Raw genomic sequence first — 23373 nt, forward strand, 5'->3', positions numbered from 1 at the left:
CTTTAACAGCTGTAGACAGCCCTGAGCAAGGTCTGTCTGCCAGGAGAAAGTGCAGCAGCAGAACACAGCAGACCCCCTAAAAGAAAGGATGAGTGCTCCTAGTGGGGGACTGCGTTAAGGGCCACTGAGGCACTCATCTGCCAGCCCTGCAGGGAGTCACCAGAGGTCTCCCCCCTTCTGGCAGCTGAGCTCGGAGAGGTTGCTGAGAGGGTGACACAGCCTGTCAAGAGCACAGACTGCTCTCCACTGCTGCTTTTCCATGTGGCACAAATGACACCCAAGGCAGAAGCTGGGCAGATTCAAGGGAGATTACAAAGCCCTGAGGGTGCAAGTGAACAATATCGGTGTCCAAGTTATCTTTTCCTCCATCTGCCCATTAGAGGAAAGGGGACAGCCAGAAATAGATGCAGAAAGCAAATCAACTTCTGGCTTTGTGGCTGGTGCTGTCAGGAGGGTTTGGACTTTTAGGGCAACAGGACACAATTGATGACTCTAGTCTGTTAGGCAGGCATGGGATGGATCCATGTGCCTAGAAGAGGCCAGGGAACCTTGGGCAGCAGGATGGCCAACTTGGAGGGCTGGGCTTTAAATGGAAGGACTCGAGGGCTCAGGATCCAAAGGGGCCTTGCTTCCCCCTTCCCATCCAGCTGGGAATAATGCAGGACATCCAGAGCAGTGACAAATGTTCCCTCCTGGCCTCCCAAGATGGGAACAGAAGGCCAGGCACCTCAGGGGCGTGTATGGCTGTGGGGCATCCTCTTGCCGCCCTCCTGGGAAACCTGCCTGCTCCATTCCCCCTGAACTGCCTGCAGACCAACACACAGAGCTTGGGGAATGAGCCTGGGGAAGGATCAGAGATCTGTGTGCAGTCACGGGGCCATTAGTTCTCATAAAACCCAGGGCTGGAATCCTGTTTATGGCCCAGCTTCCTCCATGAAGGATCCTGAATTCCACTGTGCATGGTCACTGCAGCCAAGGCTGTCCCCAGCCTTCACACCCCAACCAGTCCTTCTGTGCTGGTTAGTACAAGGACCAGCAGCACCTCTCCTTGTGAACTCCTCCACCACCCGTGTCACAGAGTGATCTCCTCACCCTGCAGGGACCTCCTGTGCTGTCCCCCCAGCAGATATCAGGAAGGTTGAGGTCCCCCATGAGAACGAGCGCCCGTGACCCTGAGGCCATTTCCAGCTTTCTGTAAAAGGCCTCAGCGACTTCCTGATCAGGTGGCTGGTAGAAAACAACCACAACAGTGTTATACATACAATCATTTAGGTTGGAAAAACCCTCTAAGATCATCGAGTCCAACCACCAACCCAGCAATGCCAAGCCCACCACTAATCATGTCCCCAAGAGCCAAATCCATACAGCTTTTAAAGCTCTGCAGGATTGGTGACACCACCACTGCTCTGGGCAGCTGTGCCAGGGCTGGACAAGCCTTTCTGGGAGGAAGTTTTCCCTAATATCCAACCTAAACCTCTCCTGCTGCAATTTGAGGCCGCTTCCTCTTGTCCTGTCCCTTGTTCCCTGGGAGCAGAGACTGACCCCACCCGGTTCCTCCCTCCTGTCGGGGAGTTGTAGAGAGCAAGAAGGTCCCCCCTGAACCTCCTTTCCTCCAGGCTGAGCCCCCCCAGCTCCCTCAGCTGCTGCTGGTGCTCCAGACCCTTTCCCAGCTCCGTTCCCTTCTCTGGACACACTCCAGCCTCTCAATGTCTTTCTTTGAGGTGGGGTCTCACCAGAGCCCAGCACAGGGGGATGGTCACACCCTGAGTCCTGCTGGCCATGTCTGGCCTCAGAGAAAGCACTTACTGCCCTCCTCCACTTGCAGGGGGTAGCTTCCCCTACAGCAAAATCATCTGGAGTTGCCCATCTGGCAGTGCTGGGCATCCCCAGGGCACAGGTGAGCTCATCCCCGGGGTTTGTGCTGCTGGCAGGTGTGGGGACAAGCACAGCCATGGACCAGCCCTGCTGGCCTGACTTCCTGGGCTCCTGCAGGATGCACTGAAACCTTTTCTCCAAAGTGCCTGCGACTCCCACAGGCTACAAGGAGGTGGGAATATCCCTCAGGGACAGCCTTGGTACTGACACACACACAGACAAATCCCACCAAAGGAACTTTATTGTGTACATTTACAAAGTGATTCCTTTTTGGTGTAATTGGTGTTCAGCAGGGAGAGGATGAGACACAACAACCACGAGTCGCGACTGGAGAAATTCTGATCACACAGAAAGGGTTGGTTTTTACCCTTGAGAGAGATGCAGCATTGGACCAGAGAGGTAATGAGACCTTTGCCCTTGGAGACCCTGCAACACTCAGCTGAACAAGGTCCAAAGACACTGAAGGCAGCCCTGAGGTTAACCCTGCTCTGAGCAGGTGGTTGCCACAGAAACCTCCACAGGTTCCTTCCAACCTCAGTCTTACTGTGAGTCTGAACTCCCCAGGTCCCTTAAAAAAGCCATGTCTTCCTCCTTCCCTTTCATCAGGGCCATATTTTCAGATATGTCCCAGGACCCAGCCAGACCCAAGGGTGGACTTTTATCCCCCCAAATGATGCCAGTGGAAATGCGAAGATGGGAATCTCCTCATCAACGCTGAAAAATGACACCCGTCCCATTTCATAATCCAGAGAGACCCGGATCCGCCTGGGAGCCTTGATTTTGGGAAGGGGAATGCGATCAGGGGAGGTGAGAGCTTGGAAGTGCCCTGCCCAGTTCCCCACTGCCCAGATGCCTTCCTCTGGTTTAAACTCAATATCACCCTTCCTTCTCACATCTTCTCTAGACACCCCCACAGCCCATCCTCCTGCATCCTCCACCTCCACCTCCCAGTAGTGTCTCCCCGAGGTGAAGCCCTCACGGCCCAGAACGCAGCGCCACGGGTAAAATCTCTCAGGGGTGTCGGGGATGTCCTGTCGTGTGTCAAGTCGTTTCACACTTTTGCCATTGTCAGACAGGACAAGCTCACAGTGGGCTGTGTCTGGATCCAGAACCACGTTCGCTGCAGGAGAGATGGAATCAACACATCAGGGCAGAGCTCGGCCCAGGACACATCTTTGCTGGGGCTGCCGAAGGAAGAAGCAGGGGGTGAGGGAGAGCTGGCAGAGTGTGGCATGGCAAGGTGCACAAGGTGACAACAGCAGTGCAAGGAAGAGACACTGAAGCAGAGACAACACAGGGAGCAGAGAGGGAAGAGGATCATCAGCCCAGTTCCAGGATGAAGAATTGTGCACAGCTCACCGAGGACAAGGATCCTCCAGATTTGCCTGGAAGTGGGACATGCACCAAATGAAAGGGAGGCTCAGCAGAAGCAAGCCTGGTCCCAGCAGCATCACTTGCAGGAGGGGAACTGCCAGGAAGGGCCATTAAAGCAGGCAAGATGATTCAGCACCAGGAAAGACGAGACTTAGTTTCCTGCTTCTATAGGCACTGCGTGTCTTCTCCAGGCTTTAAAATAACACAAAAACCACAGCTCAGAGGCAATGGAACACACTGGGGCTGGGTTAGCTCAGGGGAATGATATGCCAGTGGAGGTGCACATTTTCTGAATTGTTGTTGTCTTTGTCAAAGTCATCTCACAGTGAGTTGCTTCAAAACTTCAGGGTCTGACTACATGGAAGGGCTCCACCCATTTCCTACAAATCCAATCACGCTGCCTGTCCTGACTGGAACATGCATTTATGGTCAGTTTGGACCTTGAGAACTGAAAGAATTTTCTTCTTAGTACTGAACAATTACAAGGAAGAGCCTAAAACCACACAGACACCAACAGAAAAGAATGTTTCTGAAAGAAGTTCTGTATTTGTTCTGTGCCCGAAACGAGGGCACACATGAAAAGCACCGGGGAGAAAAAATGCCCAACTGAGAAGACTCCCACAAAGACAAGAGAATGATACTCACCGAGTTCCTGGGCCTGTTCCTCTGAAAAGGAAGACAAAGCAGCACAAATGGGTTGTGGGCCATTGATTTGGACATCCCCTGTCTGCCCTCTCCTGGGACCGCCTGCACGGGCTGGAGGGCGGGTTTGTGCCAAGGCTGAGCAGTGCAAAGCCCTGTCCCACCCCCAGCCTGCAGCTCTGCTCCCCCGCCCATGGGGCAGCTTGTCCTGCTCAGCCTGGGGGCAGGAAAGGATCTCTGGCAGGTCCCTCATCTCCAAGGGCACCAGGGCACTCCCACCCTGCCACTTCTACTGCTGCCCCCACCCGATCCCATCCCCAGACATCTTCAGTCACCTTGAGTTTTGGATTCCCAAATTCACTCTCTCCTTCCACCCATCAGCAAGTGAACCATGAAGTGAACCACTTTTTGGTTCACTTCACACTGAGAGAAGAAAGCCCACCCCTTACAGGCTGTAAAAAATCCTTTTCCAGGATAGACTTGCTGGGGTAGGGAGGAGGCTGAAATTGCTCCCAAGGGAAAAGCTGCAGCCCAGGAGCTCCTCAGGACCTGTCTTCCCAAGACTTTGGGGGTCTCATCCACCTTCCCTGAGCCCGCTGTGGGCAGAGATCAGCACCGTGCTGCTGGAGACCTGAGCACGGGCTCCAGCTCCAGGGCAGCGCTGAAGGGGCAGCTTTGCAGCACCAAGGGAGGAGCGTGGGGTGAAATGTCCCCTGCAGTGCTCCCTAAGGGCCCTGTGCCTGTGCTCTGCAGTGCTCAGAACAGCTGAGGCCCCTGCACAATGAAATGTGCTACCCCAAAGCTTCCTCCATCTCTAGAAGGAAAGGAGGCCCTGCCAGGCCCCCCAAACTGCCAGGGATTCTTTGCAGGTCAAGGCAAATTCTTGCTCCATTTCTGTGCTGGGGCAGAGGAGCAGCTGATGCTGCTTTAATGCCAACTTCCTGCCTTGCCTTCTTCTGGGAGAACAAAGCTTTCTTTTCTTCTCTGACAGAAGTTAAGGCCGTGGGTTTTTAAGTTCCCTGGCACCAAACACGTGCCTGAGACACCAGGACAAGACTCTGGTTCCATCCCGGTGTTTCTCAACCCCCTCATCCCTCCGGACTGGAGGTGGCTGAGTAGGATGGCTGCCCAGCCCCTTCCCCAGCCCCAAACCCAGGATGGTACCTTTAATTTTAAATAGGTAAACAGTGATAATAAGGAGAGCAGCCACAGCAGCCAGGACCACGCCCAGGGCAATCCTCCAAGGATGGGCACATTGGAAAAAGGTATCTGAAAAATAAAATCCTCAAAGGGAGGTTACTGTGCACGTAGCAATTGAAAGGAGATTATTTCTATTTCATACAAGGTCATTCCATCTGAATCCCACTGATGGTGAAAACCAGACTGTGCTCCAGAAAAGAGCAAAAAATGACTTTAAAAAAGCATCCATTTTGGCAATTTCCCACCTGTCTGAGGTTGGTGACATTTTGTGGAGGATTTTTAAAGGGAAGATGGATTTCTAACCAAGTGATTTCTGACTAAATTATGCTTTCTTCTCCTTTGGGAAAAAACAAATATTTCCTTAGGCAACATAGGATCAGAAATAGGGTGACATGTGCATCAAGAGCAACACTCCAGTGCAGAACAGCATCACCAGAAAAAAGGTAATGGTTCCCCAAGGAAATAAAGTCTCCAGGACTTGTTAATTTCTGAACTAGAAGAGGAGCAGGGTGGAGTTGGAAAGGACGTGCTGCTGCAGTGCCCTTTGTTATATGGTTAATGGTTCATCATTGTATCTCTGCTCTGATATATTCCCAGCCCCAAACCAATCACCCAGTGAAAAAGGAGCTTTCTATGAGACATGGAAAAATTAGAATTACATTCTATACCTGCAGGTGCTAAAAGGAGACACAAGGATTTATTTCTCCTACTAAACCTGTAGGACAGGATTTCACAGCAGGGGAGACTAAGGGCACGGGTTTGCTTCTCCTTTTTCATTTAGCTCCAGGGTTAGGAATGTGCTTCTTTGAGCCAGGTGTCTGTATAAACTTTGCCACAGGGAGGGTTGTACCTTTGCCCCCTGACCGGCCCCTGCAGACGGCCCCGGTGGGTTTTGGCAGCACTCCTGCACCAACGCTGCCGAAAGCCGCGGCCGTTTGCACAGGTGGGATGGAAATGGCCTTGACACGCTGAGCACGTGTCCTGCCAGGGGCCTGGGGGTGCTGTGCCCAGCACAGCTCCGTGGGGCCCGTCGGCAGGGCCGTGCCCCATCCTCGACTCACCTGAGACGTAAAGGGCTGGTCCCTGCCCTGGTGTGTGCGGGAGGTGCTGCACCGAGCAGGAGAGTTCCTGGGTCCCAGCCCTGGTGAGGATGATGCTGCTCTCAGCTGCAAAGAGCCCGTTCTTGTCCTGGGTAGCGTTTTCCGAGAGGGACGGGAGATGGCGCCCGTGGGGATCGTGCCACAGCACCCGGGGCCGTGGGTACCAGCCGGCAGAGCGACAGGCCACCCGGATCCCCCCGTGCTCGTAGCGCTCCAGCGCGATGAGCGGGGCAGAGCCGCTGGCTGCGGGCAAAGAGAGAGACCCCGGGTCACCCTGCGGGCTCCTGGATATCAGGGGGATAACCTGCTTGGGCTGTTTTACTCCCTGATGTGGATAAACTGACAGAGACAAATCCCAGATTGTTTTTCAGACAAATGTCACTGGGAGTCTGGACATTTCTTGCAGTCTCTTTCATGTAGCAGAGAGATTTGCTCTGAAGGCCACTACTGCAGCAAAATAATCCACTGGCCTGGATATTAAAACATAAAAGCACCTTGATATTCTTCTCTTATTACCCAATGACAGATTTTTTTTCTTACACCCACTTTTAAGAAGAAAACAATATTAAAAACAGTTCTGAAGGAGGAAGTATTTCATGAGCTCTTTATGACTGCTCAGTGGGCAATTTTACCTCTCTGAGATATTCTTGATGTTTTACACCAAAGGGCTTAATAAAACCCTAATTCCAAAGCAACCACCTGAGACTGTTTCTGGGCAGAAGGACAGGGAACAAGAGCACTGGCTGTGAGCAAGTAAATTAGAGGTACCGGGGAAACAAACTACAGACCTGTCACCTGGAGCTCCACCACAGCCTCATCGTAATCTGAGCCACGTTGAACAAAGCAGGTGTAACTCCCTGTGTCAGAGAGTTGGACACGGAAGATCCTCAAGTCCGCGCTGCCCTTGGCAAGGCCGTCCTTCCCCAGCTCAGTGCGCCCTTGGTACTGAACCATCTGCTCCCCAAACTGGTCCTGGCCCAACTTGTAGCGATGCACAAAGGGCAAGAACTGCTCCCGAAACCAGGTCACCTCCGTGTCCTGTGCATTCTGCCCCGGGGAGAAGCTGCAGGGCAGCACCACGTCCTCGCCCTTGGCCACGGTGATGGGGCCGGGGGGTCCAGTGACGGTGAGTGGAGCTGGGAGAGACCCCGCAGGAAGAAGAGAGAAGTGTGAGTTTGCTGAGGCAGCTGAGCTGGGACACAGCAGCGGCTGCTGCGCGTGGTTGGGGTGCTGCCGGGCCGGGCCATGGCGCTGGCAGCGTCCCTGTGCCGGGGCAGACGAGGGGCTGAGGGCAGCTGGCACAGGGACCCTGCCCTGCAGCACGGCCTGGACACCAAACAGCAAAGGAAAGGGCCTGACCCTGCTCTCTGCTCTGCTGTTCCCAGCGAGCTGCTGCACTGGCAGCCAGCAAGATATTCCACCTGGAAGCCATGGCACAGCATCCAGCAAGAACAGGGGGATTCTTACCTGAGTGCCCCTGAGGAACTTGGAAAACTAAAGTGGAAATGACAAAAGCCAGCAGAGAGCAGTGGATGGGGGAACCGCAGAGCATCCTCCTCCCTGGAGCACAACCTGGAGATGGGGAAGGAGAGGCAAAGGGCAAAAGGGAAGACAAACAAGGGAATTTAAAACAATGAAACCAACCAACCAACCAACCAGGATGAATTCACTTTGACAGGGTTTCATTGCTGCTTTCATGCCTTTCTGGAATGTTGAGGGAAGAAACTTGGATGCCCAAGGTTGAAATCAATTTTCCCTCATCAGACTGACTTTGGTTAGTGCTTTGTAGGCAAAGGACCTGACTAGTACCAAAAGTGGTGGGAATTTCCCATGGGAAAGCAAAGGACAAGCTGCACCATCTCCTCCAATTCCAGCAGAAAGGGGCAGTTGTTTTCCTATGGAGCCCTGGCTTTTCTGATCCAGCCTTAAGGAACAGACACACAGGGGCAGGGGAGAAGGACAAACCCTGAGCGAGTCAGGACTCATTGCCTGCACCTCCCTGAGAGTGGGAGAAGGCTTTGGAGCAAGGGAAGCCAAAGAGTCCAAACACTAATCCAAGGCCAAGCCAAGACAGGACTTGGCTCTGCTCTGCTCTCCCACCCACCCCCCTTTTTGCCACTGACTTGGTTCCACTTTGCTGACGGGAAGTGGAAACTGTGTCCGTTTCTGGCAGATTACAGAGGGCAATTTCCATCCTATCTTTCCCAAAAGATGCCACGCACCTGGAGACCCTGAGCTCTTTCCTGGACTCTGGGCTGGAGCAGGAGCTGCTTGGCCGTCACCAGGCACCTTGGAGGGGTCCCTGATCCCAGCTGAGCTGTCCGGAAACCGAAGCAAATCGTCACCCTGTCCCAGCCTGTCCCATTTCCTCCTGCGCTGCCTCGCTCAAAAATGAAAGTTGTTGAGTAATCTGGGGGTTTTGACAATGCTTTTGCTGTGAACATGCCCTTCTGGCAGCATGCCCAGGCACACCCCTGCTGCAGGGGCTCTCCAGGGCTGCTCCCTGGGCTCAGGAGGGGACAGATGTGGCAGCACTTTGCACATCCCTGGCATGAGCCCAGAGGCCATTTGGGCAGGAGGGAGGTGATGGAGCCGGGATTCACCCCCAGAGGCAGTGGCTGGGAGCAAAGCCCAGCAGCAGCAGCTTCACTCTTGCTTAAAAGCAATTGGCAGCCCAGAGGCAAGGCCATGGAGGGTGGTTGGTTGAGGCAAAGCTGCTGCCCTGAGGGAGGCAAAGGCAGTGCCCGTGGGCGCTCAGCCCTGTGGGTTCCGGCCCCCTCCCAGCCCAGTCAGGCCTGGGGGCACCTGCTGGGGCAAAGGGAGCTGATCAGGGCCCTGGCCAAAAGGGGTGACAAGGCAAAGAGGGAAGCAGCAAGGGATGGGTCCAGTGACACAGATGTGCACAGCAAAGGACAGCAGAAAGAAGTGTAATGAGCCAAGCTCCTCACTGGTGCTGATTGCTGGGATCACAGATCCAGAGGTGTCACTCCAGCGAGATCCAGCCTGGCTTTTGTGACTGTACCTCTGCAAAGCTGGGGATGAAAGCTGGGGATGAAAGCCGGGGGTCCCAAACACCTGAGGGTGTCAGCAGAAAGGTGTGAGCACTAAAGCCATGTGGAGTGGAAGGAGTCGGGGAGGACAAGGCAGGGGAGAGGCCGACAGGGTGGAAAAGGGACTGGTCACCAGCACAACGGAGCCTGTCCCTGAGCTTGGCTGGCCAGTGAGTTGGAGAGCCCAGGGGCAGGCAGGGGGATGAGTCAGGCCGAGGGTCCCTGCTGGTGTCAGGGGTGCCAGAAGTGTGGGGTGCCTGAGGGCTGCGTGTGTGAGGGCTGCGGGTTTGCAGAGAGCATCAAGCTGGCTGTGGGGGGTCAGAGGGCCCGGGGGTGGGACAGGGGCACCCCTTGGCCAGATGGGCTGTGCCATTGCTGGAGGTGTGTGCAGATGGGCACAGGAAGGCAGAGAGGGTGGCCTGGGTCACCTGCAGCAGTGACCCCCTGCCAGCCCTGCAGGAGGAGCAGACGTGGCTGCCTGTGCTGGGGGTGATGTGGGTGCCACAGGGGACCTGTGCCTTTGTCTGGTGGTGTGACTGGGCATGTCTGTGTGTCTGTGTGTCTGTATGTCTGTGTCTGTGTCTGTGTCTGTGTGTCGGTATGTCTGTGTGTGTGTCTGTGTGTCTGTCTGTGCCTGTGTGTAGTGGGTTTGTTTAGCTGAATAACATCCTTTTCCTGGGAGGGATCTAGAAGAAGCCATCTGATCTATATGGACCAATGAGATATTCCATAACATGATATGTCAGCTCAGATATAAAAAAGCGAGGAGGAAGCTGCTGGCTGTCCTCTTCCAGGAGAGCTGCTGGGAACAGCTCCTGGTGGCAGGGGATCATCACTTCTTGTGAGAAGTAGAATTTTACTGCTGGTTTCCTTTGCCTGTGTGTTTGGAATGTTACATCAGTTTTTTTTCCTTTTTCCTCTGTGTAATTATAAAACTGCCTTTCTTGGGAAATAAAGTTTTTACTTTATTTTTTTCCATCCCCCCTTTTCTCTCTGGGGAGGAATCAGCGAAGCCTCGGTGGACACCTGGTGTTCAGTCAAGGTAACCTCCCACACCTAACCTTTATGTCTGTGTGTCTGTGTCTGTGTGTCTGTGTGTCTGGAATGTCGAGGGAAGAAACTTGGATGCCCAAGTTGGATTTTCCCTCATCAGACTGACTTTGGTTAGTGCTTTATATGCAAAGGACCTGACTGGGATCAAAAGTGGTGGGAATTTCCCATGGGTAAGCAATGTCCCACCCCCGGGCCCTCTGGCCCCCCACAGCCAGCTTGATGCTCTCTGCAAACCCGCAGCCCTCACACACGCAGCCCTCAGGCACCCCACACTTCTGGCACCCCTGACATCAGCAGGGACCCTCAGCCTGACTCATCCCCCTGCCTGCCCCTGGGCTCTCCAACTCACTGGCCAGCCAAGCTCAGGGACAAGCTCCGTTGTGCTGGTGACCAGTCCCTTTTCCACCCTGTCGGCCTCTCCCCTGCCTTGTCCTCCCCAACTCCTTCCACTCCACAGGGCCTCTGGGCTCATCCCAGGGATGTCCAAAGTGCTGCCACATCTGTCCCCTCCCCAGTCCAAGGAGCAGCCCTGCAGCAGGGGTGTGCCTGGGCATGCTGCCAGAAGGCCAGGTCCAGGTTAAAAACTCCACAAAGTACTCAACAACTTTCACTTCTGACGGAAGCAGCACAGGAGGAAATGGGTGTCAGGCTGGGGCAAAGGGACAATTTGCTTTGGTTTCCGGACAGCTCACCTGGGATCAGAGAACACCTCTAAGGTGACCACCGAGCAGCTCCTGCTCCAGCCAGAGCCCAGGAAAGAGCTCAGGGTCTCCAGGTATGTGGCATCTTTTGGGAAAGATGGGATGAAAATTGCCCTCTGCAATCTGCCAGAACCAGCTCTGCTTTCCATGTCCCGTTAGCAAAGTGGAACCAAGTCAGTGGCAAAAAGGGGGGTGGGTGGGAGAGCAGAGCAGAGCCAGGTCCTGTCTTGGCTGGGCCTTGCATTAGTGTTTGGACTCTTTGGCTTCCCTTGCTCCAAAGCCTTCTCCCACTCTCAGGGAGGTGCAGGCAATGAGTCCTGACTCGCTCAGGGTTTGTCCTTCTCCCCCTGCCCCTGTGAGTCTCTTTCTTAAGGCTGGATCAGAAAAGCCAGGGCTCCATAGGAAAACAACTGCCCCTTTCTGCTGGAATTGGAGGAGATGGTGCAGCTTGTCCTTTGCTTTCCCATGGGAAATTCCCACCCCGTTTGATCCCATTCAGGTCCTTTGCCTATAAAGCACTAACCAAAGTCAGTCTGATGAGGGAAAATCGATTTCAACCTTCAGCATCCAAGTTTCTTCCCTCGACATTCCAGAGAGGGCTGAAATCAGCAATGAACCCCTTTCAAAGTGAATTCATCCTGGTTGGTTGGTTGGTTGGTTGGTTTTAAATTCCCTTGTTTGTCTTCCCTTTTGCCCTTTGCCTGTCCTTCCCCATCTCCAGGTTGTGCTCCAGGGAGGAGGATGCTCTGCGGTTCCCCCATCCACTGCTCTCTGCTGGCTTTTGTCATTTCCACTTTAGTTTTCCAAGTCCCTCAGGGGCACTCAGGTAAGAATCCCCCTATTCTAGCTGGATGCTGTGCCATGGCTTCCAGGTGGAATATCTTGCTGGCTGCCAGTGCAGCAGCTCCCTGGGAACAGCAGAGAGCAGAGAGCAGGGTCAGGCCCTTTCCTTTGCTGTTTGGTGTCCAGGCCGTGCTGCAGGGCAGGGTCCCTGTGCCAGCTGCCCTCAGCCCCTCGTCTGCCCCGGCACAGGGACGCTGCCAGCGCCATGGCCCGGCCCGGCAGCACCCCAACCACGCGCAGCAGCCGCTGCTGTGTCCCAGCTCAGCTGCCTCAGCAAACTCACACTTCTCTCTTCTTCCTACGGGGTCTCTCCCAGCTCCACTCACCGTCACTGGACCCCCCGGCCCCATCACCGTGGCCAAGGGCGAGGACGTGGTGCTGCCCTGCAGCTTCTCCCCGGGGCAGAATGCACAGGACACAGAGGTGACCTGGTTTCGGGAGCAGTTCTTGCCCTTTGTGCATCGCTACAAGTTGGGCCAGGACCAGTTTGGGGAGCAGATGGTTCAGTACCAAGGGCGCACTGAGCTGGGGAAGGACGGCCTTGCCAAGGGCAGCGCGGACTTGAGGATCTTCCACATCCGACTCTCTGACACAGGGAATTACACCTGTTTTGTTCGTCGTGGCTCAGATTACGATGAGGCTGTGGTGGAGCTCAAGGTGACAGGTCTGTAGTTTTATGTTTTAATATCCAGGCCAGTGGATTATTTTCTGCAGTAATGACCTCCAAACCAAATGTCTCTGTTATATGAAACAGACTGCAAGAAATGTCTTGACTCCAGGTGACATTTGTCTGAAAAACAATCTGGGATTTGTCTCTGTCAGTTTATCCACATCAGGGAGAGAAACAGCCCAAGCAGGTTATCCCCCTGATATCCAGGAACCCGCAGGGTGACCCGGGGTCTCTCTCTTTGCCCGCAGCCAGCGGCTCTGCCCCGCTCATCGCGCTGGAGCGCTACGAGCACGGGGGGATCCGGGTGGCCTGTCGCTCTGCCGGCTGGTACCCACGGCCCCGGGTGCTGTGGCACGATCCCCACGGGCGCCATCTCCCGTCCCTCTCGGAAAACGCTACCCAGGACAAGAACGGGCTCTTTGCAGCTGAGAGCAGCATCATCCTCACCAGGGCTGGGACCCAGGAACTCTCCTGCTCGGTGCAGCACCTCCCGCACACACCAGGGCAGGGACCAGCCCTTTACGTCTCAGGTGAGTCGAGGATGGGGCACGGCCCTGCCGACGGGCCCCACGGAGCTGTGCTGGGCACAGCACCCCCAGGCCCCTGGCAGGACACGTGCTCAGCGTGTCAAGGCCATTTCCATCCCACCTGTGCAAACGGCCGCGGCTTTCGGCAGCGTTGGTGCAGGAGTGCTGCCAAAACCCACCGGGGCCGTCTGCAGGGGCCGGTCAGGGGGCAAAGGTACAACCCTCCCTGTGGCAGAGTTTATACAGACACCTGGCTCAAAGAAGCACATTCCTAACCCTGGAGCTAAATCCATTTTCACTGGGTGATTGGTTTGGGGCTGGGAATCAGAGCAGAGATGCAATGATGAACTGCATTAACCATACACCAAAGGGCACTGCAGCATCACGACCTTTTCAACTCCACCCTGCTCCTCTGGGAGTTTAGAAATTAACAGGTTCTGGAGACTTTTTTCCTTGGGGAACCATTACCTTTCTCCTGCTTATGCTGTTCTGCACTGAAGTGTTGCTCTTGATGCATGTCACCCTATTTGTGATTCTATGTTGCCTAAGGAAATATAATATCTGTTTTTTCCCAAAGGAGAAGAAAGCATGATTTAATCAGAAATCGCTTGGTTAGAAATCCATCTTCCCTTCAAAAATCCTCCACAATGCAGACAAAATGTCATCAACCTCAGACAAGTGTGAAGTTGCCAAAATGGATTTTTTCTCATTTTTTGCCTTTTTGTGGAGTACAGTCTAGTTTTCACCGTCAGTGGGATTCAGATGGAATGACCTTCTATGAAATAGAAATAATCTCCTTTCTATTGCTCCTTGCACAGTAACCTCCCTTTGGGGATTTTATTTTTCAGATCCCTTTTTCCAAGATGCCCATCCTTGGAGGATTGCCCTGGGCGTGGTCCTGGTTGCTGTGGCTGCTCTCCTTATTATCACTGTTTACCTATTTAAAATTAAAGGTACCATCCTGGGTTTGGGGGCTGGGGGAGGGGCTGGGCAGCCATCCTACTCAGCCACCTCTAGTCCTGAGGGATGAGGGGGTTGAGAAACACCAGGATGGAACCAGAGTCTAGTCCTGGTGTCTCAGGCACATGTTTGGTGCCAGGGAACTTAAAAACCCAATGGTCTTATCTTCTGTCAAGAAAAGAAAGCTTTGTTCTCCCAGAAGAAGGCAAGGCAGGAAGTTGGCATTAAAGCAGCATCAGCTGCTCCTCTGCCCCAGCACAGAAATGGAGCAAGAATTTGCCTTGACCTGCAAAGAATCCCTGGCAGTTTGGGGGGCCTGGCAGGGCCTCCTTTCCTTCGGAAGATCTCTCTGATGGGAGATGATGCAGAGGAATAAAGGGAACTGAAATCCTCTCTTTCTCCCTGGCAGGAGATGGGGCCGCTGGGTCGTGCGGGCGCTGCAGCTCGTCCAGGCCCCGTGGCCCTTCTGCCCTGGGGGGGGTGTAACTCCTGCTGGGGGTCCATCAATGCTCTTTGGAGGGGATGAGTTTCTAAATTATTTGCATTTCTTTCTTTACACAGGAAAGCAGCAGAAAGAAATAGGTAAGCTTTACTTTCCACTGTCCCCAGTTTCCTGCTGCGGGTCCATCAGTGGTCGCTGGAGGGGATGAATTTTTAAATTGTTTTCATTTCTTACTTTTCTTCACAGGAAAGCAGCAGAAAGAAATAGGTAAGCTTTATTTTCCATTGTCCCCAGTTTCCTCCTGGAGGTCCATCAGTGCTTGCTGGAGGGGATGAGTTTCTAACTTATTTGCATTTCTTTCTTTTCTTCACAGGAAAGCAGCAGAAAGAAATAGGTAAGCTTTACTTTCCATTGTCCAGAAACGGGAGAACTCTTCCAATGGAAGAATTCATGGGTCACATTTCTGGAGGATATGAGGAAGGGAAATGTGGCTTTGGCCAGGGGCTACATACCAGGTGAAATTAATGTATTAAATGCTGTTGTAATTTTCAGGAAAATCATTGCAAAACCAAAGCAAGTGGGAATAGATGTTGTAGCAACAGTGAACATGTCTTTTCAAAGTGCTCTCGAGGTGCTTCCCAAGTCTGGAGGAAGTTTGGGGTAGCACATTTCATTGTGCAGGGGCCTCAGCTGTTCTGAGCACTGCAGAGCACAGGCACAGGGCCCTTAGGGAGCACTGCAGGGGACATTTCACCCCACGCTCCTCCCTTGGTGCTGCAAAGCTGCCCCTTCAGCGCTGCCCTGGAGCTGGAGCCCGTGCTCAGGTCTCCAGCAGCACGGTGCTGATCTCTGCCCACAGCGGGCTCAGGGAGGGTGGGTGAGACCCCCAAAGTCTTGGGAAGACAGGTCCTGAGGAGCTCCTGGGCTGCAGCTTTTCCCTCATGAGCAATTTCAGCTTCCTCCCTACCCCAGCAAGTCTGTCCTGGAAAAGGATTTTTTACAGCCTGTAGGGGGTAGTGGGTTCATTTGGGCTTTTTTCTCTCACTTTTAAAGTGTGAAGTGAACCAAAAAGTTGTTCACTTCGTGGTTCACTTGGTGATGGGTGGAAGAAGAGAGTGAATTTGGGAATCCAGAATTCAAGGTGACTGAAGATGGTGTGTGGGGATGGGATCGGGTGGGGGCATCAGTAGAAGTGGCAGGGTGGGAGTGCCCTGGTGGCCTTGGAGATGAGGGACCTGCCAGAGATCATTTCCTGCCCCCAGGTTGAGCAGGACAAGCTGCCCCATGGGCGGGGGAGCAGAGCTGCAGGCTGGGGGTGGGACAGGGCTTTGCACTGCTCAGCCTTGGCACAAACCCACCCTCCAGCCCGTGCAGGCGGTCCCAGGAGAGGGCAGACAGGGGATGTCCAAATCAATGGCCCACAACCCATTTGTGCTGCTTTATCTTCCTTTTCAGGGGAACAAGCCCAGGAACTCGGTGAGTATCATTCTCTTCTGTTCATGGGAGTCTTCTCAGTTGGGCATTTTTTCTCCCCTGTGTTTTCCATGTGTGCCCTCGTTTTGGGCACAGAACAAATACAGAACTTCTTTCAGAAACATTCTTTCCTGTTGGTGTCTGTGTGGTTTTAGGCTCTTCCTTGTAATTGTTCTGTACTAAGAAGAAAATTCTTTCAGTTCTCAAAGTCCAAACTGACCATAAATGCATGTCTGAGTCAGGACAGGCAGCGTGATTGGATTTGTAGGAAATGGGTGGAGCCCTTCCATGTAGTCAGACACTGAAGTTTTGAAGCAACTCGCTGTGAGATGACTTTCACAAAGATTACAACAATTCAGAAAATGTGCACCTACCCTGGCATATCATTCCCCTGAGCTAACCCAGCCCCAGTGTGTTCCATTGCCTCTGACCTGTGGTTTTTGTGTTTTTTTAAAGCATGGAGAAGACACGCAGTGCCTATAGAAGCAGGTAACTAAGTCTGGTCTTTCATGGTGCTGAATCATCTTGCCTGCTTTAATGTCCCTTCCTGGCAGTTCCCCTCCTGCAAGTGATGCTGCTGGGACCAGGCTTGCTTCTGCTGAGCCTCCCTTTCCTTTGGTGCATGTCCCACTTTCAGGCAAATCTGGAGGATCCTTGTCCTCGGTGAGCTGTGCACAGTTCTTCATCCTGGAGCTCTGCTGATGATCCTCTTCCCTCTCTGCTCCCTCTGTTCTCTCTGCTTCAGTGTCTCTTCCTTGCACTGATGTTGTCACCTTGTGCACCTTGCCATGCCACACTCTGCCAGCTCTCCCTCCCCCCCTGCTTCTTCCTTAGGCAGCCCCAGCAAAGATGTGTCCTGAGCCGAGCTCTGCCCTGATGTGTTGATTCCATCTCTCCTGCAGTGAACGTGGTTCTGGATCCAGACACAGCCCACTGTGAGCTTGTCCTGTCTGACAATGGCAAAAGTGTGGCACGAGTTGACACACGACAGGACATCCCCGACACCCCTGAGAGATTTAACGTGTGGCGCTGCGTTCTGGGCCGTGAGGGCTTCACCTCGGGGAGACACTACTGGGAGGTGGAGGTGGAGAATGAAGGAAGATGGATTGTGGGGATTTTTAGAGACGGTGCAGAAAGAAAGGGTGATATTGAGTTTAAACCAGAGGAAGGCATCTGGGCAGTAGGGAAACGACCAGAACTGAAAGCTTTCACCTCCCCTAGTCCCACTGAATTTCCTGAAATGAAGCCTCCCAGGCGGATCCGGGTCTCTCTGGATTATGAAATGGGACTGGTGGCATTTTTCAGTGTTGATGAGGGGATTCCCTTTTTCATGTTTTCACGGGCATCATTTGGAGGGAAAAAAGTTTACCCTTTGGTCTGTCTGGGTTCTGAGACACATCTGAAAATGTGGCCCTGATGAAGAGGAGGCAGTAAGAGAAGGGTCTCCAAGGGTGGAGATCTCGTTACCTCTCTGCACCTCTCTTCCATGCTGCATCTCTCCAAGATCTTTCTCTGAGGCCAGACATACTGTTCTGGTCCCAGTGCAGATGAGTGGGAGAGGCCATGGCCAAGACCCTGTGTTATGAGATCACCCCACATCATTTCGAGGTGTGGGGAAAAGGGACTTTCTCTCCTGCTTCTGAGGGTGTTCCTTACACATGGAGGGTGGAACCATGGTTTCCTTCTCTCAGGCTCAGTGAGCATTTGGCATGGAAATCACCCTCTCTTTGTACACTTCTCTTATTCCTATGGTTGTTGTTCCTGTTGGTTTTATGATCTCATTGCTGTTTCCAGGGAATTGTTCTTCTCTCCACCCATGATCTTTGCCTTTTGTGCTTTCAACCAGAGGTGGGGGCAGGGGGAGTGAGCAGCATCTGCTTTGGGAGGGTCTGGGTGGGAGCACTTGATTGGGGAGCACCATTCCTAAAACACCACACATGCTTTCACAGCAGATCCTCCATTCCATGGAGATCCAGCAGGCCTGGACCTTCCCAAGGGAAGGCTTCACCCCAACAGAACTGCCAAGGAGGGAGACTGCAGTGCAGGTGGTGGGTTTGTTGCCTAAACTCAGCTCTTGAAAGAAACCTCCAAGACCAAATTTGGGAGTTTTAGAAGCCAGGCATTCTTTTATTAGGGTGCACTGAAGTGACTCCAGCACGCCGGGTGCCCTGGGAATCAGTTCCCAAAGTGCACCCAGAGGGATCCTCACCACAGCTGTGTGATAGTTTTCACACCAGGCCTTCCTGGAGACCAGCTTGTAACCAGGAAGGAACTAGGAAGGTGACCCAGGAAGTATTCCATGCTATTCCTTCATGTCACCTGGGGTATAAATAAGGCAGAGATAAGAGGGTTCGCTCTCTTCCTTTGCGGCGAGGTTCGAGGACGGTGGGTGCCTGTCTTGGTCTTGCTCATGTGGAGCTGAGGCCCACAGTGACTGCTGTTGTCTGCCCCGCGGGAGGGGACAGTGCTGGGCCGCGTCCAGCTGTCCTGCTTCTCTCAAGGGAAGGGGGGAGATTTTGCCAGTTCTTCAGTTTGCTGGTTACCGGGTTTTTAGATTGTGTAGACCTGTTTTGATTCTGTCCCTTTTCATCCTTTTTTTGTCCTTTTTTCCCTTCTCCCTTCCCCTCTTCCCTTTAGGAAGCTATTTGGGGTTTCTGGGGTTATAGGTATATAGTATTTCTCACAGTATATATCTGTTTTATATGTAAAATATATCTTTGCTATAGCTTTGGCTGTTTGGTTTTTTTTCTCCCCTCTCTGGGAAGCAAGGCTCTGTTGTTGAGTGTTGGAGATTTGGTGGGAAGCCAGCTCCAAACTTGCACAAGCTGATATGTCAGTATGACATAATTCTTCCTTTTTTGTTCCCCACATTCCTGTTCCATATTCGTGACATTTCTCAACACTTCTTAGCATGCATACATGTCCTTTTAAGGTCTCTGAGGGGCTTCATTGGGGATCTCTGGTGGTCATCTGTGTCTGGAGCCCCCAAAGTTCTGAGTGACTGCCTTATGACCTTCTTTAAGACAATACCCCTGGTTCTACATCAACCCAGCGTCCCCTGCTCAGCTGCTTCAGCTCCTTTCTTCATGGATTGCCCACCTTGCATGGCTGCTTTCTTTCAATCAAAGCACAGGAATTTTCTCTGGGACCTTCTGCTGCAAACACTATTAGTTCTTGTTCCATCTTGTTCCTGCTGCCCAGGCTTGGCTCCTCCTCGGAACCGATTAAGCTCAAGGCAGTCATGCCTCCCAAAAAAATGAAAGCTGTTGCTCCTATTACCAGTAGAGGGGTGTCAATACAGACAGAACCCTCTGAAAAGGATGCAGCCACTCAGGTCTCTGGCTGCATAGACTGTTTGAGGCAAAAACACCCCCTCTCGACCCCTTTCACCTGCCAGGGTGCCCTTAAAAAACAGATATATGGCCCTGGTTTCAGAAAGTCTGATGGAGGACAGTCAGGAGGAAGATCTGTCTACGAGGTCTTCTGGTTACCCCCAGTCTACTGGATCTGTTACAACTACAGGTAAGAGGAAAAAGAGAAGGGTTATTGTAATTGGTGACTCCATTTTGAGGGGAACTGAGGGCCCTATATGTCGGCCAGACCCATCCCACAGGGAAGTTTGCTGCCTTCCCTGGGCCAGGGTGAGGGATATTACGAAAATACTTCCTAAGCTTATTCAACCCTCAGACTATTACCCGCTGTTGGTTGTCCAGGTTGGAAGTGATGACATCAATAATAGGAGTACCAGGGTAATTAAAAAAGATTTTAAGGCTCTGACCCGATCACTTCATGGGACAGGAGCACAGGTAGTAATTGGCTCAGTTCCTGTGCTAGGTGGGATGAATGAGGAGATAAATGAGGAGAGGTTTAGGAAAGCACAGCTTACCAATAGGTGGCTTAGAGGATGGTGCTATCGTCAAAATTTTGGGTTTTTTGATCATGGGGCAAACTCCATTTTGCCTAGTCTCGTCAAACCAGATGGGCTTCATCTGTCTGGGAAGGGCAAAAGAACTGTAGCCCATAAGTTGGCAGGGTTAGTTAGGAGGGCTTTAAACTAGGTTTGAAGGGGGAAGGGGTGGCAACTGGGCTCTCCAGAAATAAGCCTAAGGGTGTAGAGCCCGAGTTGAGAATAAAATCAATGGCCCAGCTGAAGTGCATGTACACCAATGCACGCAGTATGGGAAACAAACAAGAGGAGCTGGAAGCCATCGTGCAGCAGGAAAACTATGACATAGTTGCTGTCACAGAAACGTGGTGGGGTGACTCACACGACTGGAGTGCTGCTATGGGGGGCTACAAGCTCTTCAGAAAGGACAGGCAGGGAAGGAGAGGTGGAGGGGTGGCTTTATATGTTAGAGAGTCTCTTGACTCTGTTGAAGTTGAGGTCAGCAGTGACAAGGTTGAGTGCCTGTGGACCAGAATCAGGGGGAAGGCCAACAAGGCTGACATCCTTGTGGGTGTCTGTTACAGACCGCCCAACCAGGATGATGAAGGAGATGAATTATTCTACAAGCAGCTGGCAGATGTCTCAAAATCTCCAGCCCTTGTGCTTGTGGGTGACTTTAACCTGCCGGATATCTGCTGGGAGCTTCATAGTGCAGAGAAGAGGCAGTCAAGGAGGTTCCTGGAGTGTATAGAGGATAATTTCCTTCATCAACTGGTAAATGAGCCTACCAGGGGTAAGGCCCCACTAGACCTACTGTTTACAAACAGAGAGGGGCTGGTGGATGATGTAGTGGTTGGAGGCCGCCTGGGGCATAGTGAGCACGAAATAATAGAATTTTCAATCCTCAGGGATGTAAGGAGAGCCATCATTAAAACCTCTACTCTGGACTTCCGGAGGGCAGATTTTGGCCTATTCAAAAAACTAATTCAGGGCATACCCTGGGAAACAACCCTTGAAGGCAAGGGGGTCCAGGAGGGATGGGCATGCTTCAAGCAGGCAATTTTGAGCGCACAGGAACAGGCTATACCAGTGTGCCGAAAGGCCAGCCGGAGGGGAAGACGGCCGGCTTGGTTAAATAGGGAGGTTCTGAAAGAAATCAGGGATAAAAAGAAAGTTTACAGACTGTGGAAAAAAGGGCTGGCTACTTATGAAGAATTTACCAAGAGAGCTAGGTCATGCAGGAAAAAAATTAGAGAAAGAAAAGTGGAATTTGAAGTTAATTTGGCTAATTCAGTTAGGGATAACAAAAAGTCCTTTTATAAATACATTAATAGCAAAAGGAGGGGCAAGGAAAACCTCAATTCTCTGTTGGACTTGGAGGGAAATATAGTTAACAAAGATGAGGAGAAGGCTGAGGTACTTAACACCTACTTTGCCTCAGTTTTTAGCAGTAAGACAGGTGGCCCTCAGGACAACTGGCCTCTAGAGCAGATAGACAGAGACAGAGAGCTGAATAGCCCTCCTGTATTCCAGGAGGATGTAGTTATCGACTTACTGAGCCAGCTGGATCCCAACAAGTCTATGGGACCAGACGGGATCCATCCCAGGGTGATGAGGGAGCTGGCAGAAGAGCTTGCCAAACCGCTCTCCATCATCTTCCAACAGTCCTGGCTCTCTGGGAAGGTCCCAGATGATTGGAGGTTGGCAAATGTCACCCCAATCCACAAAAAAGGCTGCAAGCCTGTCAGCCTGACCTCGGTGCCTGGCAGGGTTATGGAGCAGATCATCCTGAGTGCAATCACACAGCACCTTCAGGATGGACAAGGGATTAGACCCAGCCAGCATGGGTTTAGGAGGGGCAGGTCCTGTCTGACCAACCTGATCTCTTTTTATGATCAGGGGACCCACCTGGTGGATGAGGGGAAGGCTGTGGATGTGGTCTGTCTAGACTTCAGCAAGGCCTTTGACACTGTCTCCCATAATATACTCCTGGAAAAGCTGGTAGCCCATGGCTTGGCCAAGTGTATCCTCTCCTGGATTAGGAGCTGGCTGGAGGGTCGGGCCCAGAGAGTGCTGGTGAATGGAGCTGCATCCAGCTGGCGGCCGGTCACCAGTGGTGTTCCCCAGGGGTCTGTGTTGGGCCCAGTCCTGTTTAACATCTTTTTTGATGATTTAGATGAGGGGTTTGAGTCCATCATCAGCAAATTTGCTGATGACACCAAATTGGGAGGGAGTGTTGACCTGCTGGAAGGCAGGAGGGCTCTGCAGAGGGATCTGGATAGACTTGAGAGATGGGCTGATTCCAATGGGATGAAGTTCAATAAAGCCAAGTGCCGGGTCCTGCACTTTGGCCACAACAACCCCCTGCAGCACTACAGGCTGGGCACAGAGTGGCTGGAAAGCAGCCAGGCAGAAAGGGACCTGGGGGTACTAATTGACAGGAAGCTCAACATGAGCCAACAGTGTGCCCAGGTGGCCAAGAAGGCCAATGGGATCTTGTCCTGTATCAAAAATAGCGTGGCCAGCAGGAGCAGGGAAGTGATCCTTCCCCTGTACTCTGCGTTGGTGAGGCCACACCTTGAGAATTGTGTTCAGTTCTGGGCCCCTCAGTTCAGGAAGGATATTGAGGTGCTGGAGCGGGTCCAGAGAAGAGCAACAAGGCTGGTGAAGGGACTGGAGCATAAGTCCTATGGGGAGAGGCTGAGGGAGCTGGGGTTGTTTAGCCTGGAGAAGAGGAGGCTCAGAGGTGACCTCATCACCGTCTATAACTACCTGAAGGGAAGTTCTAGCCAGGTGGGGGTTGGTCTCTTCTCTCAGGCACTCAGCAATAGGACAAGGGGGCACAGGCTTAAGCTCCGCCAGGGGAAATTTAGGTTGAATATCAGGAGAAAATTCTTTACAGAGAGAGTAATGAGGCATTGGAATGGGCTGCCCAGAGAGGTGGTGGATTCACCATCCCTGGAGATTTTTAAACGCAGATTGGACGTGGCACTGAGTGCCATGATCTAGTAAATGGACTGGATTTGGACCAAGGGTTGGACTCGATGATCTCGGAGGTCTTTTCCAACCCAATCGATTCTATGATTTTATGATTCTATAAAGAAGTGTAATGAGCCAAGCTCCTCACCGGTGCTGATTGCTGGGATCACAGATCCAGAGGTGTCACTCCAGGGAGATCCAGCCTGGCTTTTGTGACTGTACCTCTGCACAGCTGGGGATGGAAGCTGGGGAGGAAAGGCAGGGGTCCCAGAGACCTGAGGGTGTCAGCAGAAAGGTGTGAGCACTAAAGCCATGTGGAGTGGAAGGAGTCGGAGAGGACAAGGCAGGGGAGAGGCCGACAGGGTGGAAAAGGGACTGGTCACCAGCACAACGGAGCCTGTCCCTGAGCTTGGCTGGCCAGTGAGTTGGAGAGCCCAGGGGCAGGCAGGGGGATGAGTCAGGCCGAGGGTCCCTGCTGGTGTCAGGGGTGCCAGAAGTGTGGGGTGCCTGAGGGCTGCGTGTGTGAGGGCTGCGGGTTTGCAGAGAGCATCAAGCTGGCTGTGGGGGGTCAGAGGGCCCGGGGGTGGGACAGGGGCAC

The 23373-nt window shown here is 52.8% G+C and overlaps 2 protein-coding genes and 1 long non-coding RNA gene across 10 annotated transcripts in view; 1 reads left to right on the plus strand and 2 right to left on the minus strand.

The window, feature by feature from the left end:
- Positions 1 to 23373, plus strand: part of LOC135403236 (butyrophilin subfamily 1 member A1-like) — a 42214-nt gene that overhangs the window by 6708 nt on the left and 12133 nt on the right. For 3 of the 8 annotated variants that reach the window (XM_064637053.1, XM_064637052.1, XM_064637046.1), the window contains 7 exons: positions 12757 to 13038; positions 13884 to 13988; positions 14557 to 14577; positions 14684 to 14704; positions 14811 to 14831; positions 15893 to 15913; positions 16367 to 16399. In XM_064637053.1, coding sequence (XP_064493123.1) covers positions 12757 to 13038; positions 13884 to 13988; positions 14557 to 14577; positions 14684 to 14704; positions 14811 to 14831; positions 15893 to 15913; positions 16367 to 16399 — 504 coding nt within the window. The other 5 variants (XM_064637054.1, XM_064637055.1, XM_064637049.1 and 2 more) reach the window with 5 other exon arrangements.
- Positions 2131 to 9196, minus strand: LOC135403204 (butyrophilin subfamily 1 member A1-like). The gene is made up of 9 exons (XM_064636940.1): positions 8414 to 9196; positions 7659 to 7763; positions 6980 to 7327; positions 6153 to 6434; positions 4893 to 5160; positions 3895 to 3915; positions 3386 to 3441; positions 3235 to 3294; positions 2131 to 2995 (listed from the first exon to the last, which is right to left on the minus strand). Exons 2-9 carry the CDS (start codon positions 7741 to 7743, stop codon positions 2478 to 2480), a joined length of 1638 nt encoding a protein of 545 aa, XP_064493010.1. The 5' UTR covers positions 7744 to 7763; positions 8414 to 9196; the 3' UTR covers positions 2131 to 2477.
- Positions 13905 to 15071, minus strand: LOC135403244 (uncharacterized). Its single transcript, XR_010425336.1, has 2 exons — positions 14672 to 15071; positions 13905 to 14546 (listed from the first exon to the last, which is right to left on the minus strand). It is a non-coding gene; the product is annotated as an uncharacterized LOC135403244 (long non-coding RNA).

The sequence above is a fragment of the Pseudopipra pipra genome, chromosome 27 (genome assembly GCF_036250125.1).
Source record: "Pseudopipra pipra isolate bDixPip1 chromosome 27, bDixPip1.hap1, whole genome shotgun sequence".
Classification (NCBI taxonomy): domain Eukaryota; kingdom Metazoa; phylum Chordata; class Aves; order Passeriformes; family Pipridae; genus Pseudopipra; species Pseudopipra pipra.